The sequence below is a fragment of the Antennarius striatus genome, chromosome 7, assembly GCF_040054535.1.
Source record: "Antennarius striatus isolate MH-2024 chromosome 7, ASM4005453v1, whole genome shotgun sequence".
In the NCBI taxonomy this organism is placed as follows: Eukaryota; Metazoa; Chordata; class Actinopteri; order Lophiiformes; family Antennariidae; genus Antennarius; species Antennarius striatus.
This window is the reverse complement of record NC_090782.1, coordinates 13,827,501-13,842,409: the sequence shown is the minus strand read 5'-3', so window position 1 is coordinate 13,842,409 and position 14,909 is coordinate 13,827,501. Positions and strand designations below refer to the sequence as shown.

The 14,909-nt window shown below is 39.8% G+C and overlaps 1 protein-coding gene across 1 annotated transcript in view; it reads right to left on the bottom strand.

Moving 5' to 3' along the window:
* Window positions 1-3,494: 3,494 nt before the first annotated feature.
* The window catches only part of gng12b (guanine nucleotide binding protein (G protein), gamma 12b), a 35,847-nt gene continuing 24,432 nt past the window's right edge, over window positions 3,495-14,909 (bottom strand). The window contains exons 3-4 of the mRNA XM_068319618.1: window positions 5,285-5,399; window positions 3,495-5,193 (exon numbers count right to left, since the gene is read on the bottom strand). Coding sequence (XP_068175719.1) covers window positions 5,068-5,193; window positions 5,285-5,377 — 219 coding nt within the window. The 5' untranslated portion in view covers window positions 5,378-5,399 and the 3' untranslated portion in view covers window positions 3,495-5,067. The remainder of the gene's footprint in view (window positions 5,194-5,284; window positions 5,400-14,909) is intronic.

The window sequence follows — 14,909 nt, the reverse complement described above, 5'->3', positions numbered from 1 at the left end:
CACAGGTTCGTTCTGCCTCCATGATTTCTTAGTACTACAGGTTCAGAGTTGTACAGAGTCACATGGCCTTCTGAGAAAGAGTGCATACCTCTCATGCCTGCATGACATTCAGTATGACGCTCACTATGTTGCCTCACAGGGTTTGGATTCCTGCCCTGCTCTGTGCAGGATTAATTGTTTTCTTAACACTTTTCTAATCTTTTCTGCAACATGGAGTTTAAAGTCTTGTTTTGTTCCAGCTTAAATTTGTAACCTTTTATGTGCTACATTTTCTGCTGGCAGGCAGTTCCATGAAGTCAACATTGCTCCTGCCTGAGACCTCTAGTAAAATATGACCTTTTGCACATTTTGAGGATCTGGTTACATTGAGGGGAGGATAACTCCCATTGTGGCTTGACTGCGTGGGCAGGACCTCGTTCTGGAAAATCACATGAACATACGCCATCAGAGTTAAATTTACTGCTGACTGAATTAAAAATAGCACTGGGGTAAGACTGCAAAAAGAGAAATTATTGGTGCTTGCGCAAATTGAGGAGGGACAAAGCCTGCTGCACAGAGCGTCACAAGACAAAGGATGCATGAGTCAGGGCTATTCAGGGCTCCATTAGTAGCTATACAGCACTTCAGCCTCATGGCAAAAAATACCCCTCTGAATAGAACCGACCCCCCCCCCCCGACCACTGACAATAGTAGCACTTGTAATTAACAGGCAGAACACACAGGCAGGGTGATCTGCTGCAGAGATGACGGTGCACAGCCATCGAGTGTGGCGGACAACAATTCCCTTTGGTGATCGTCTCAGGTGGTGGATAGCACATAGGGAGCGAAATAAAACTAGGTCAAAATGCAAGACTGACTGGAAAAGTGTGTGGGGTGTGTCTGGGTTGCTGGAGGATTTTTGACCATGTTAAACGAAATGTGACAAAATGTGCTGTGGTTGGAACAGACAGATCTCCCCTCCATGGACAGAACATTCTAGTCGTTCAGTTCCAGTGACATTGAGATCTGGATGCTGTAGTTCTTCAGTGAAGCTGCCAAAAAACAAACCTGGAATAGTTTTAGTTCTAAATGCACCATACTTCCTAAAATGAGAGGAAAAATGGAGCAAATCTTTGGTTTTCACTCACAAAATGGAGCAATAAAAATACCAGAGAATGAGCATAAAGTAACACTTGCAGGTGAATTTGATCATTAGAAGCTAGAACCACATATTTCCCTAGAACAATCCTTCCTACTAAACAGGGAGGGGTCACTGAAAGCAGAAGAGATACTGGAGATCCTGGATTGATTACCTTGAGCTTCTCCACAAGGTAACGCAATCACTGTGAATACCGATGCTACAAAGCCTCCTCATTCACCACCTCACTCTATGTGGGGGTTACGTCAGTGTGGGCCAACAATTATGGCCTGACCCGATTATGGATAACACCTGAGGAGAGAAAGGAGTCAGGATAGCGAGAGCTGCTCAGACATATTACATAACAGGCTGGCGCATCTCAGGGCGCAGGAGAAACTAGAGCAACAACAAATGTTTATGGATTCCTGACGTGATACCTGAGATAACTCAAGCAGCTGTTTGGGCTTGGCAAGCTGTTAGCCTGAAGGCTAATGAGAGTCATTAAATGTGTACACATCTCTCATTCTCACACTAGACTTATTTATGTCTTGAATACTACACAACAACGAAGACTAGATCAATTTTCAACATACCTTTACTAAGGCCAAATAATCCTCCACGTCAATCGCATTCTCACCATACAGTAGATAAATGATGATCACCCCCCTGACCATGCATGACTGGATCTGTGGTAAATATTGCTGTTGTTTTTGTACGTCGTGATCATGTTCATAACAGTGTCACATGACTGGGTTAAAGGAACCACATAGATCATAAGATCTCTCAATTAATACTTGCTGAATTTATTGTGGGGTTATATGCATGTCATAACCATTCTGAAGGTTCAAACAACCCTTTACTCATGTGTTCCTATTCCAAGAACCAGGCTTTGTCAGTCACAAATAGAAACGTATGAATGGACTGGGTATTGGCCAATGCTTAGAGAGACGGCACCTTTGAAAAGGTTTGAAGACCTTTCTGTGATTTTATCTGGTAAAGTCCTATAGCTATCATTCTGACTGACTAAAGGAACTCTGAATCACCTTTTGCTCTGTATTCGCAGGGCCCAAAATAACTGATTAACTTGTGACTGTGTACCTTTATTGTAATATACTGCTTTTACACTACGTTTGAATTTTTCAGATCAGTTTTCAGCTCTGCTTCCACGTCACCTTTGTTATGTTTACAATGTTGCTTTAAATATGTGTGGTGTGTGTGTGTTTGTGTGTGTGTGTGTGTGTGTGTGTGTGTGTGTGTGTGTGTGTGTACAGCTGGTTGTTGTACCGCTAAATGTTAATGTATTCACCAGCTAGTCACTAACGGGCTACCATAAGGTGTGTGTAAGATAATGTACAATCAGTTGTTAGGTTCGTGGAAGCAGCTGGAGTGAATTCTACAGTTGTATACAGGTAGTCCTCAAGATACGTACATCCAACTTATGAACATTTGTAGATACGAACAACCGCGCTCCGCCATATCCGACTACAGTAGTTCTCCTTTCTGCCATCGACGTTTGTTTTCTGTTGGCTTTTCTAGCTTGGGAGTTTTAATTCAGCAGTAATGTATTGTATTACAGGCCGGAGCGGCCACTTCTTGACGGTGGTCATGTGACTGAGGCAAGCATCTTGACAAGCATCAAGAGTGACTCATAGACAGATGTGGAGGAGAGAATTTTCAAAATAAAACATTGTTCAGAATTACATAAATAAATATGACAGAAATAATGTGTGCTATGTATTCTTTCTGTGTGGCCCGGTACTAATTGGCCCACAGACCGATACCGGACAACAGGGATTGGAGTCCAAAGGTAAGTTACATTACAGGACTACAGTATTTTATTTCATTATGTATTGTTTTTATGTCCTGTTATTTCTAGTAAGTCTTAGGGAATAATACTTTCGTATGATATTTAAATAACTTCAAATGGAGATTATACAGTAGATTGAAATTGAATAAATAATGACTTACAAACAGCCACTTAGAATCATGTGTGTTTGTAGAGTGAGGACTACCTGTACTGTAAAACTGAAACGATGAGCTGAGTAGCTCCTCAGTTTTAACCCTAATTACACTTTTTTAAGTAACATGGCCACTTGTTAGTATTAAAGTGTTTATCCCTGATTCCTTGTTCCTATAAATGCCTTTTATTAATAAAAATGACATCATGCATTCATGTGACAGTGTTGTTCAGATACTTCTAAACTCACTAGATGCTGTAGTTTAGAAGAAAAAGGACCCACAACTGTTGGGACATTTTCGTTTATCTTACATTTGAAGAAATAGAAATTACTTTTTAATATACCAGCATTGTTACTTTTTTTTTTAGTAAAAACATAAATAAAATGAAGACAAAGAGACTGTAAACACAAATGACACACTGGGTTTTAATTCATTAAGATGAATTAATGTCTTAAAACAGAAATTTAAGGGTTGACTGAATTGGTACAATCCTACACACTACATTACACTTAGGAGAAAGCACTAACATACTATTCATTGATTTATGAGTCATATCCTAAAGCAATCCATTACCAAACATGATGACACACACAGAGTCAACAGCCAAATGTAAGATATACTCCCTTTCTTATTCACAGTATTAGACAACAGCACTTATGTGACTAAAGGGTAGTGTGGAGTCTGAAGCTGGATAACTTCATTTTAAGGCCCTGGCTGGTAAAATTACCAAATGAGTTGCTTGCATGAGCACCAAAACACAAATAATGAAGTTAGAGCCACTCTGAGCCAGTAATACATTCTCATATTAAAAACTAAATATGTTTAAGAGCGGCTGTAAACATGGAATGTTTCAGATTCAAGAGTTTAACAGTCATCTGTTGTTTACAGGTTTCAAAATGCCTGAAGAGTACAAGAACAGGCCTCAGTTCTGAGGAGAGAAAATGATTTGAAGACAAAAGTCTAATAGTAATATTAATTTGATAAGATGGCACAGATTGGTATTGAATGTTTTTCAATAATAATGGCATCATAATTAATACCGTATTTAGTTGTATAAACCAAGGAATATCTCATGCATAATGAATTAACCTCAAGAGTTCATACTGGTACACTTGTGTTTCACAACGCCATAAAGTTGGAATGAGTGTTTTGCATTCATTTTTAAGGCAAATGCAAACAAGAAGCGTAATACAAAATTAGACTTCCAGGCTGTTATTCCACAAGAATTCACCCCGTTATTGAAACTTCATGTAAAGTAGATGCTGAAAGTCTATATTGTAGCAGAAAAGCAAATAACATGAAAGAAATTTACAGGAATTTAGAATTCAGGGGCAATTTATCCCAAGAAATGTGAAGGAGACCTAAACTACATCCTGACAGCGGTGAAAGAAATCCTAAATATCTAAAATGGACATTTGGGTCTTTGCAACAGCTACATCATGTCAGGACACTATGATCCACTCAAGATTTTAATTGGATTCTTCAATTCTTTATTTGCTCTTCATTCTGACTGCGACTCTACAACTATTATAAAGCAGGAGATGTGTGTCAGTGGCAGTGAGGCCCCTGCTCCTTCCATTTGTCTTCATGTGATGGACACATCAAATGACAGGATGTCATTATGTCGGTGCTCATTATCAGTGGAACGCAAACAACAACAACTGTTTCCTGAAGCAAGCTGGATGAAAGTAAGAGGTGAAAGCTACAAGCCTAAATCTGATTTGACCAATGATTGCAGAGGCTCGTCAGGACGCCATGATAATTAGAGGGTGGGAGCTTTTGGTCTGCATCTTTTGAGATAACAACGCAGAGAAGCAGGAGACACCACCTGAACCTTTTATGGAGCCGCCGATTTCTACCTGCACTTTGGTGTAACGACTATCTGACTGAAAGACATTCCTTGATTGCAGCAAATATGTGAAAAGTTTAGGGGCGTACAGCATTACTATCAGCCTGTTCCCACGTAGGAATCAGAAGGTCAGGGCGTTCACCTACAGAACGGTGCACGGCTTCTTGTCCTTGAAAGGGTTTTCTGAGGCAGGGATGCCCATGAGCAGCGGGTCATGCTTGGCATGCTCTCCACAGTAGCGCATCAGGTCTGAGGACGCTTTGGACACCTGCAAAGAAATCAGTGCACACACTGATGCATCTTGACGTATACTGTATATAGGAGACGACTCAGTGGCATGTGAATGACTATAACAGTACCTTTATTCTCTCAATGCCAGCTTCTATCCTCAGCTGATGCACCGTCCGTCTGGCCTGAGCTATACTACTGGCGTTCTGCATTTTGGATGACATCTTCGGATAGCTGTGCTCAAACCTGGATAAGGGAGAAAAAAAACTGTTAATCCAATTAAAATAGAGATTGTGATGTCGTCTCGCAGTTCATGTTTGCAGAAGTGGAGACAACATGGCTTGATGATGGTAAATCTATTGAAACTATTCCTGTCAGCAACATGATCCTTATGTTTAGAGAAGCAGGGAAGGAAAGGACACTGCTAAAAACACTCCTACCTAAAAAAACGAACTACTTATCAAATTAACTTTATTTAGCAGGTAAGCTAAATAAAGTTTAGAATCCATCCAATTTAAATTGTGCTTCATACTAAAGAATTTTTATACTGTGATTATAAATATCAAATATAGATTCATGATATTTTTGTAACTTGAAAAGTAGAGTTTTACAATTCTCATGCGTTCTCTTCAAAATGACAATATTATATTAATTTCTACTTTTTAATGATGCAGTCTGTTCAAATTTGTTAAATAGCAGAAGATCTTGTAAACAGGAATGAAGCACTATATTTTGTGTGTTGCCAGACTCATTGAAACTAAAATATTAGACAAAATACAAGTTAAACATGAAGACTGTTTTAACTGAAAAGTCAGAGCATTACCAATTTTTTTTAATTTTGCAGTGGATATGAATTTTAGTGTCAAAATTTAGTCCTATATCTTTCTGGTAGATGTCTCACAGCACAAAAGTTTGCACACTCAAATAACAGTAATGCATTGTTGGCTTTCTGTCTGTTAAGAGCTTTGAAATATTTCCAGATGTGATTAAGCGCTTTATAAATAAAAGTTGATTGATTGATTGATTGATAATGCAACTTTATTTGATTCTGGACTCAAAGTGTTGGACTAACTGTTATCACCATTCTTTGCACCATATCACAGGACAATAAATTTTTATTTATTTTTTTAAACTAATAGCTGCATGATAAGTTATAGGACTGCTAGCTAACAGCCTATTTGATGTCTGATGTCTATAGCTGCGCAACTTCCCAGTACTGACTGTTGATTTAATCAACAATTGACTGGATGTGCGTAAAAGCTCTGGCCCAACCTGACTTTTGTTTCACAATTCCTGCTTACAAGACATGATGGGTTTTTTTCATCAGCTCATGATGTCAATCGCTCAACTAGGTGGAGGAGAGGCTGCACAGTCCCAACTTGCTACACAGATTCCTCATGCAAGAAGAACACCTTGTGTTGAAGGTATATTAGTGAACATGGTGTTGAGCAAAAAAATGTAATGTGTACCCAGCAATTGTTCTGCACTGATAGCTAGCAGCTCTTGTTCCTTGAACACACAAAGAAAACACACCAGAAAGTGGCTTTGAGGGACTGGCTAAAATAATCTTTGACATGTGTGGTGGTTAATGTTTGCTCTGTGCTTTAGTGCAGAATATTACAGAGGAGGACACATTGACAAGAAAAACAAAGCATGGAGTACAGAACCAACTACAGAAGGAAGACAAAACCATGCACCCCCTTTAATCCCCCCACACACTCCCTTCCGCTTCCTCCACAGGAAATTGTATCACCAGCCAGCCTCTAAAGCATAAATGATAAAATATGGGGTGGAGGCTTTAAAAATAGAATCTCCACACAAAGTTGAGCAACCAAGGAAACACAACACGTAGCTGCGGAGGGAATATCTGAAGCTCTTCTAAGAAAAGGAGCATGACTCAGATGGACTTTTCTTCGAGCTGGTTTTGTAGCTTTTTTTACTTTCTTAACCCGTGAACTCATTGTTTCAGAGAACTTATTATTTATCACTCATGGCCCTCTTGTCCACACAATTGTAGTTTTTAGGCTCTAAGATGTTCCAGCCAAGCATGAATGGGTAGGAAAAAGGAGAAATGCGTCACAGGGGAGTTCCTTCCCACCCCAAGTGTCTGCAAGGACTCCGTGTGACGCAGCTGCTCCTATAGAGGTCTTTACGGTAAGGAGGAGGTCCTACAGGCTTCATGAGCTGAAAAAAAGACTCAAACAAGCAATTTTGTTTTACAGCTCCATCATCTACTGTTGTACTGTTGTTGTCTAGAGAGCAAAGCTGGAGTGGAAGACTGACCTGACAGCACTGGATCATAGTGGATAGATTCTGTTGTTCACAAAGATGCATATATGTATACACACAGACACACACACAGACACAAACACACACACAAACACACACACACACGCACGCACGCACACACACACACACACACACACACACATACAGTGTTTATTAGAGATTTAAGATGCAGTTCTAAACATACATTTAGCTTCTTTTAATTTTCTTTTTACATCACCGCTTCAAAGTGGTGAGGTACGTATTTTAATTGTCAGAGTTCGTGTGTTCGTCCGTCCATTTGTTAGTCCACCAAATACCTTCGCAACCGTTGCAGATAGAAAGATAAAACAAAAGGCACATTACTCGAGCGGCAAAGGGGATGAAAATGAGAGATGGTTCTAGTTTTAATTTACTTTCTTTCTTCTTCATGTAGCTGTGCAGTTTGCATGCACACTGAGCCTTGATGGTATTGCTCTCCAATACCATGTATGCAAAGTCCTGCTGCAGCAAAAACCTAAAAGTTAGAATTAAACAACCTGTTTTGTATCATGTAGGTGTATAAAATGCATACACTTCCATAAACTGTGTGCTCACATTATACCTTTTAAGAATGGATGCAGGAACATGAGACAGATAGGTAATGTTCTGCTGCAGAATTCTCCACCAGTAATCCGGGAAGACTTCCTGTCAGGCCACAGATGTGGTTTGTCTTCTGCAGTAGTCGGAGCAGCGGGGTGAACCAGTTTAGAGCTCACACATTTGTGTAGGGATTGGTTCTTTTTCCTGGTGTGGGTACACTCAGCTCTTCTCACACGGATTTCTGATCCAGTAAGTTCCTAAGCTTTAAATGTGCTGAATTTCAAGTAATACTCTGTTTCAGGGAAATGTAGTGACAGCGTTACAGCAACTCTAAGGGGTTATAATATTCTTACTGACTTCATCCATCTTGTCAATGTAACCCCCCCCCATTTCTCTCTTTGTACCCCCCAACACACACACACACACACACACACACACACACACACACACACACACACACACACACACACACACACACACACACACACACACACACACACACACACACACACACACACACACACACACACACACACACACACATCTATCTTCCTTCTTTGCCTACTAAAATCTTATAAATTAATATATTCTTCATTATTTTGAGGCATGTGCTTATTCAGTTTTATGTCTTATGATACCTGTGTTAAGGAGTTCATATTTTCACTCATGCTATTTATTTTTATGCAGTAATATATACAGATTGGGTTGATTTTCTTTCCTCTTTCTGGAGACATGGGCCTGAGCCAGCAGAGGAGACATTCTTTACAAGTTGAATGCAGTGGAATCAGAAACCATGTTAAAACTATTACACTTAGATGATTCTGTGTCTCAGCTCCACTAATATTGACTAAGCAAAGATTAAAGCTGAGTCATCAGCACTTGCAGAGTTTATCAAACACAGAAGAAGCTACAGTTGGTTAGCTTACCTTACTATAAAGACAACCAAAAGGGAGGGAAGAGCTCCCCTGGCTCTTTGAAAGTTTGAAAAGTCTGCATCCAAAAAGATTTGAAACCAAATGCTTGTCACCTTTTATATCTGGCAATAAATCTTTAAAAATAACATCAACAAAAGGTTGAAGATTTAATTTTTAATTTAATTTAATTTAAAAAATTTTTTAATTTAATTTAATTTTAATTAAAAAAAATTTTTTAATTACTTTTTAATTTATCAGCACTTTTCAGTCTACAAGCCTCATTTAGCTTCGATGAAGCAAATAGATATGAGGTAGGTAACAATGATCTCATCTCAGTCTCTGCCGAACAAAACCCTATCACCACCCAGAAGGTAACAAGCACCTCCTGATAGATGCTTGTGACAGGATGAGATACAAACACGTCAACCTATTAGAAGATCCTTAGCAGAGCTGTAAATTTAGCTGGTGTAGTTAACCTAGTTAACTAGTCTCTACATGATTAGATGTGGGCTTCCTTCTGTCAAATGAAAAAAACCCAGAACCATTCCTGGTCATAACATGTGACTATTGTTGGAAAGATGCTTAGCTGTAGAGTTATTCAAGTGTATTTCTGGACTCTTTGACCACATAAAGGCCATCTGCTTTAATTATATTTGAGAGAAGGCAGATGTCTCTGCAGCTCAGACCAGAGTGATCTACATAGACTGATTTTACAGTTATTTTAATAAGAAATATGCTAACTCCAAAGCTGTGTAATGACAACCTAAAATAAACCTCCAGCTATTGTCCAATTGCTGTGTGGTTCATTTTGAATCAATGACTCAGTAAACAGGATGCATGTGTGGAAAAGTCATAATTCCAGTCAAACAAACACAAGAGAAGAGAATTTGCAAATCTGTTAGATCTTTGAAAGCAAATGTTTAAAATCAGACATGTCAAAGGAATACTGTATGAGTAATGCTTTGAGTAGTAGAGTCTGTGCATCCAGTATAGCCACTAATGTGTGATGGTAAACATGCGGCTGATTCAAAGAAAGTACTGAAAAAAAAAAGTATCTGAAATCTCAGAGCTGATGTCTTTCTTTCATGTAGCTGCAGGGATTGACACAGGTGGACTCCAGCTCCACCGAGCCAGAGGGTCATATGTAAAGAAACTCCAAAGAGAGCTTGATCTGCTGCCCAAATCAATTAGTAAGTGGATTCAAAAGGGTTTCACAGGGATTACTGGTGCATTTGTGTGCTAACCAGTCACTTTGATGTCTTCTAATTCATTTTCAAACCTACACAAGTAGATTGCAATGGAGAAAAATTAAAAAAAAGTATTTACATTGACTGTCAGAGTAGATTTACAAGCAACAAGCAACGTGCAGTATTCAGAAATGCTTTTTAAATTAATTTTGTTATGACAAAAATAAACATCAAGTCAATTTGAAAGGACTTTCAGTCTTCAATTATTAGTTTGACATATTTGTCAAAATCTATTTTAAATCTAAACAGACTGATGAATTGCTAGGTTATTTTTGAGATTCACCAAGATGGAAAAGGATTCATTTGCTATGAAATTGTCAGATTGGACATGTTTTGAGATTTTCACAATCTGTCAATAAATAAGCCCAACAAATTCAATCATATCTGTCTGACTACTGGTTCTTTTCTGTGTCATGGCTCCTCGGGTTTCCTCTCACAGCCCAAAAGCATGGGATGAATGTCAATTTATTACCCCAAGCATGAAGGTTAGAATGAGTGTTTGTCTTTCTATGTTTTCCTGTGATGACCGAGCGACTTAACCAGGTGATCCTAATAATATTTTATTGAAATAATGGTAGCTACATTCTTAGAGAGCCAGTGTTCATGCTGGAATTTACTCTTACAGCACTGCATTTTGCAGATGTTTCTATTCTATAAGTTATTCCTTGCTGATAAAGTTGACTGACAGAAAATGAAAACTATTAGTTATTGATTAAGAAAGAATCTCCAGGTAGATGAGCTCCATTTTTATACTTTTACAAATTGAACACTGCATTTTCTGCCATTTTATTGATTAGATTGGAACAAGGACTGAGAAGGAACAAAGACAGCATATAAAGACTTTATTTTATTAAGACTAAATATTTTTAAATAAGTACTAAAGTCATCTTTTTAAAAAAAACCTTAAACCTCTAAATTACTATATTATGCATACACTGTACATCTGACATCCCTTCCCCAATGAAAGCCAGTTTAACAAAAGATTTTAAAGTTAGAGTGTGATTAACAGGCAGCACGTTGCTGCCTCATTTGTGATTAGTTATCAGCTGTTTAGTTTCTAAAATGTTGGGCCACAGGATGTTAAGCAGCTCCGTTATCTGTCCACTGCTGCTAAACTGCCTGGCAACAGCCTCAGCCACCTCCACATCCCCTCCGTGTTCAGGGTCTGCGGCTGCCTCTGCAATAAGCTCTGAAGCTTAGACACATTTGAGAGGCATGGTGACAATGCACACAGACCATCAGTTTTGTGACATACTCACTATGGCTATTTGGCATTGTGTGGAACGGAGACACTGGAGCAGGAGTGCGGAGGTTTCACAAGTTTAACTGTGCCCTCATGAGCGATAAGCTCAGACAGCCTGATGCTATCTAGGAGCCAGACTGTCCAATCAGGCATGCAAAGGAAAGAGACAGGGGCCTCCCAAACAGACACAATCACTCAATTCTTGCTTCAGCAGGAGACAAACTATATGACTAATGCTGAAACATTCCTGTTTGTGCAGTAACATAATCAATTACTTGCTTTGATGATAGATTTTTAAAGGTGTCGAGGGTGCTATCCAAGTGTTCTGAGGGCCTTCTGTGTGAAGTCAGCCGACATCAAAAGGAACACAGAGGATTAGTGATTACACTGCCGACTAACACAAGACACGAGGGTTACAACGTGCTGAGTCACAGGCTATGAGTTTCACTCTGCGGTGTACACCTTTCACCTGAGCTCTGCAGCAGCATGCAGCACATTTGCTTAAGGTGAGGTCAACCGTTGGATACCAGATTCCCACACCAGTTTCTGCCCTTCACTCAGGAACTGGGCCTCATGTGCTGAAGAACCGGTTCCTTTGAGGGCACGTTGGTGTGTGTCTAGTCACACAGCTTGCAGACTGCCATTAAAACGTTCAAAGCTTTAAGTAATGTGCTTTTGATTTCCAGAAGAAGTAGGTTGATCCACCACCCTTCATGTACATCCTTCAGTGAGCACAGGGAAAAACGTCCATGGATTACAGCTCTCTTTGAAGTTGAAGCCACATTTTTTTAGCAGTAGAAGCACCTAAAAAAAAGCCTGGAGCCAGGTGCTGCTCTAGTCATCTAACTACACATCAAGCTGAATGGGTTCACAGTTCTTTCTCTGAGATGACACACAAAGGATAAATGAAAAACTGATACATAGAAAATGCTTCACCTTATCTGGAGATAGATCAGGAGGACCAGATCTCCTTCTTCCAGTGAAAGGAAATAGACGAGGTTGCACCACATGCTTTCAGGCAATATGGGATTGTTAGTGTTGGCCCTGGTGTCTTCTTCTTTGGTCCAGACTGGAACATCAATGTTCAGTGGAAAGCCATGAAACCTTGAACAGACATTCATGGCCCTCAGAGGATAGATTCTATTGTCTCTCCTGCTCCACAATTTATCTTCACTAGTGGACTTTCCACATCTGCTGGAATATATCTCAACACTTCATCATCATCAATTTTGTCCAAAATTTTGATTTTGAAATCCACAAATAGGGAATTTTATGGTGGCTTTGATTATGAATGTTAGCATGCCACAGTAAGACCATGGCAATGGAAAACATGTCTGTTTAAGAAGGGTATATTAGCATTGTAACTATGATAACTATGATAGCATTTAGCTCAAAGCCTAATTCATTCATTCATTTATTCTCCGTACCGCTTTATTTTCTCAGGGATCACGGGGGTTGCTGGAGTCTATCCAGTGGGATGAGGCAGTTAGATGTTCTAGACATCACGGAACCCAAAGCCAAATTGTGCCTCCAAATAGCCTGACAGTCACTCCATTTGTGACAGGGAGCTAAAAAGTGATCCAAACTGGTAGTATCATTTTGCAACGTGTGTTCGTAAGGGAATGAATCCCAGAATTCTTCTGTTATTGGGCATATCCATAGTTCGTATACTGTGTATTGCTCTTGCCTTATTATTAGACAAAACAAGTATAGTTAGGGTTCATGCTCCTGTGCATGAAACAACAGAAATACCAATAGTGCATGTGCATTGAGAATACTAATGTAGTAAATGCTACATGGCTTACATGGTAACTGATCATGAAGTCAAATTAGGCCGGAAAGTAAGTGAACAAACAGCATCAGGAAACAAAAAAGGAGACCACCACTTAATTTCAAGATGTGGATCAACCTCACTTGCATTCTGGGATTTATATTCAAAAAGAGGAAGGTTGCTAAACAATTACTTGATATTGAAGACGACTTAAGAATCAACTTGTTTCACCACAAACTCAGTTTGTAAAAAATCTTCTCGAGTCATTTGTTCATGCCAGTCCTAGACAGGCCCAGGTACTAGCATGAAAACAAGTAAGAAAATCTGTTCATCCAACAAGACTAGATTTTACCTTTAGGACATTATTTCACAATTGTAGTGAAGGGTTGAAGGCCTGGTGAAGAGATGACAGCCTGATTGCATTGTGTCAAGCCATCGGTAAGCACCTGTGGTCTTAATTTTTGGCTTGAGCCTCACATCCTTAGCAAAAACAACCCTTGACATTATGTTTTCAGTCTATTGTAAAGGCATTACTGTAGCGTTCAAATGTTAGAAGGCCATTTACTGCCAAATTGAACTTGTACTTGCATGAAGTTTCTGTCTTTTTCCTACTCTTCACTTAGCCAATGAAACTCATGACACGTTGCTGCTATCAGTCAAAATCTTCTGCAGAGACTAAACGATCTTGGCTCCAGTGGAACAGCAAATATGGCTCCAAGAAAAAGCCCTCAGGACACACCTCAGCAATGAGCCCTCAGTCCGTCCCGTCTGACTCCTGGTCCGATGCTGTGAGAGCCGTCAGGCTGCCTGTCTTTACCTTATCTTGCTGAACACAGTCATTCAAAGACAATGGAGTCATACGGAGTGGCTCCACAAATAAACAGCTCAGAGAACTGGGTTTTAGGGTTGGTGTCAAAGTTTCAAATTAGATAGGTCCTACATTATGACTTACACAAGCAAGTGAGTGCATGTCGCAATGTGAGCATCAGTGGTTATGATAGCTTGTATGCCAGGCGGTTTTCTTCTGCTGACTAGCAGACAAAGACATAAAGGCAGTGAGAGTTTTATAAAGTTGATATTTCCACACAAGCTGTCTCCACCCTATCATGGGAGAAAAACTCCCACCAATGACAAAAAAAGCCCGCTCTCAGCAGCTGACTGCATTTGCTGAAATCCCAGAAGGAGGGAAAAGTGAGCAGGAAGAAAAAAATCTCTCCCACCAATACTTCCTGGAGCCCGGGGCTGTCCTGGATCTGCATGGGTCTCCCCGACAACTGAGCTTTGTCTAGACAGAAACCAACGCTCTGCTCACCGGATAGGAATTCAGTAAACCCACAGCCCCTCATTCTCACACCACCTTTAGCCTGCTTCTTTCACATGGCACCAAACAACCAAATCACAGCTCTCGTTGTTACAAAGATCCAGCATTTATACTACAGCTAAATGCACCACCCTGACATTCAGGGAAATGACTGAAATTCATTGCATTTCACCACCCTTTGGACACTACGAGGGAACGTCAAACTGGCTGCAGAAAATTCCTCTCATTCCACCTTAAACGGCAACATACGCTGCTCATGTTTACCTTTCTTCACATTACGTTTAAAATCAGTTATATGGGAAGCGAACAGTGCTTTGTGGAGGGTGTTGGACCTTGACTGACATGGTAATCCAAGAAGCCAAACACTTTCTCGACACAGTCTGTTGCTTCAGAATAAACACAAACATCTCATC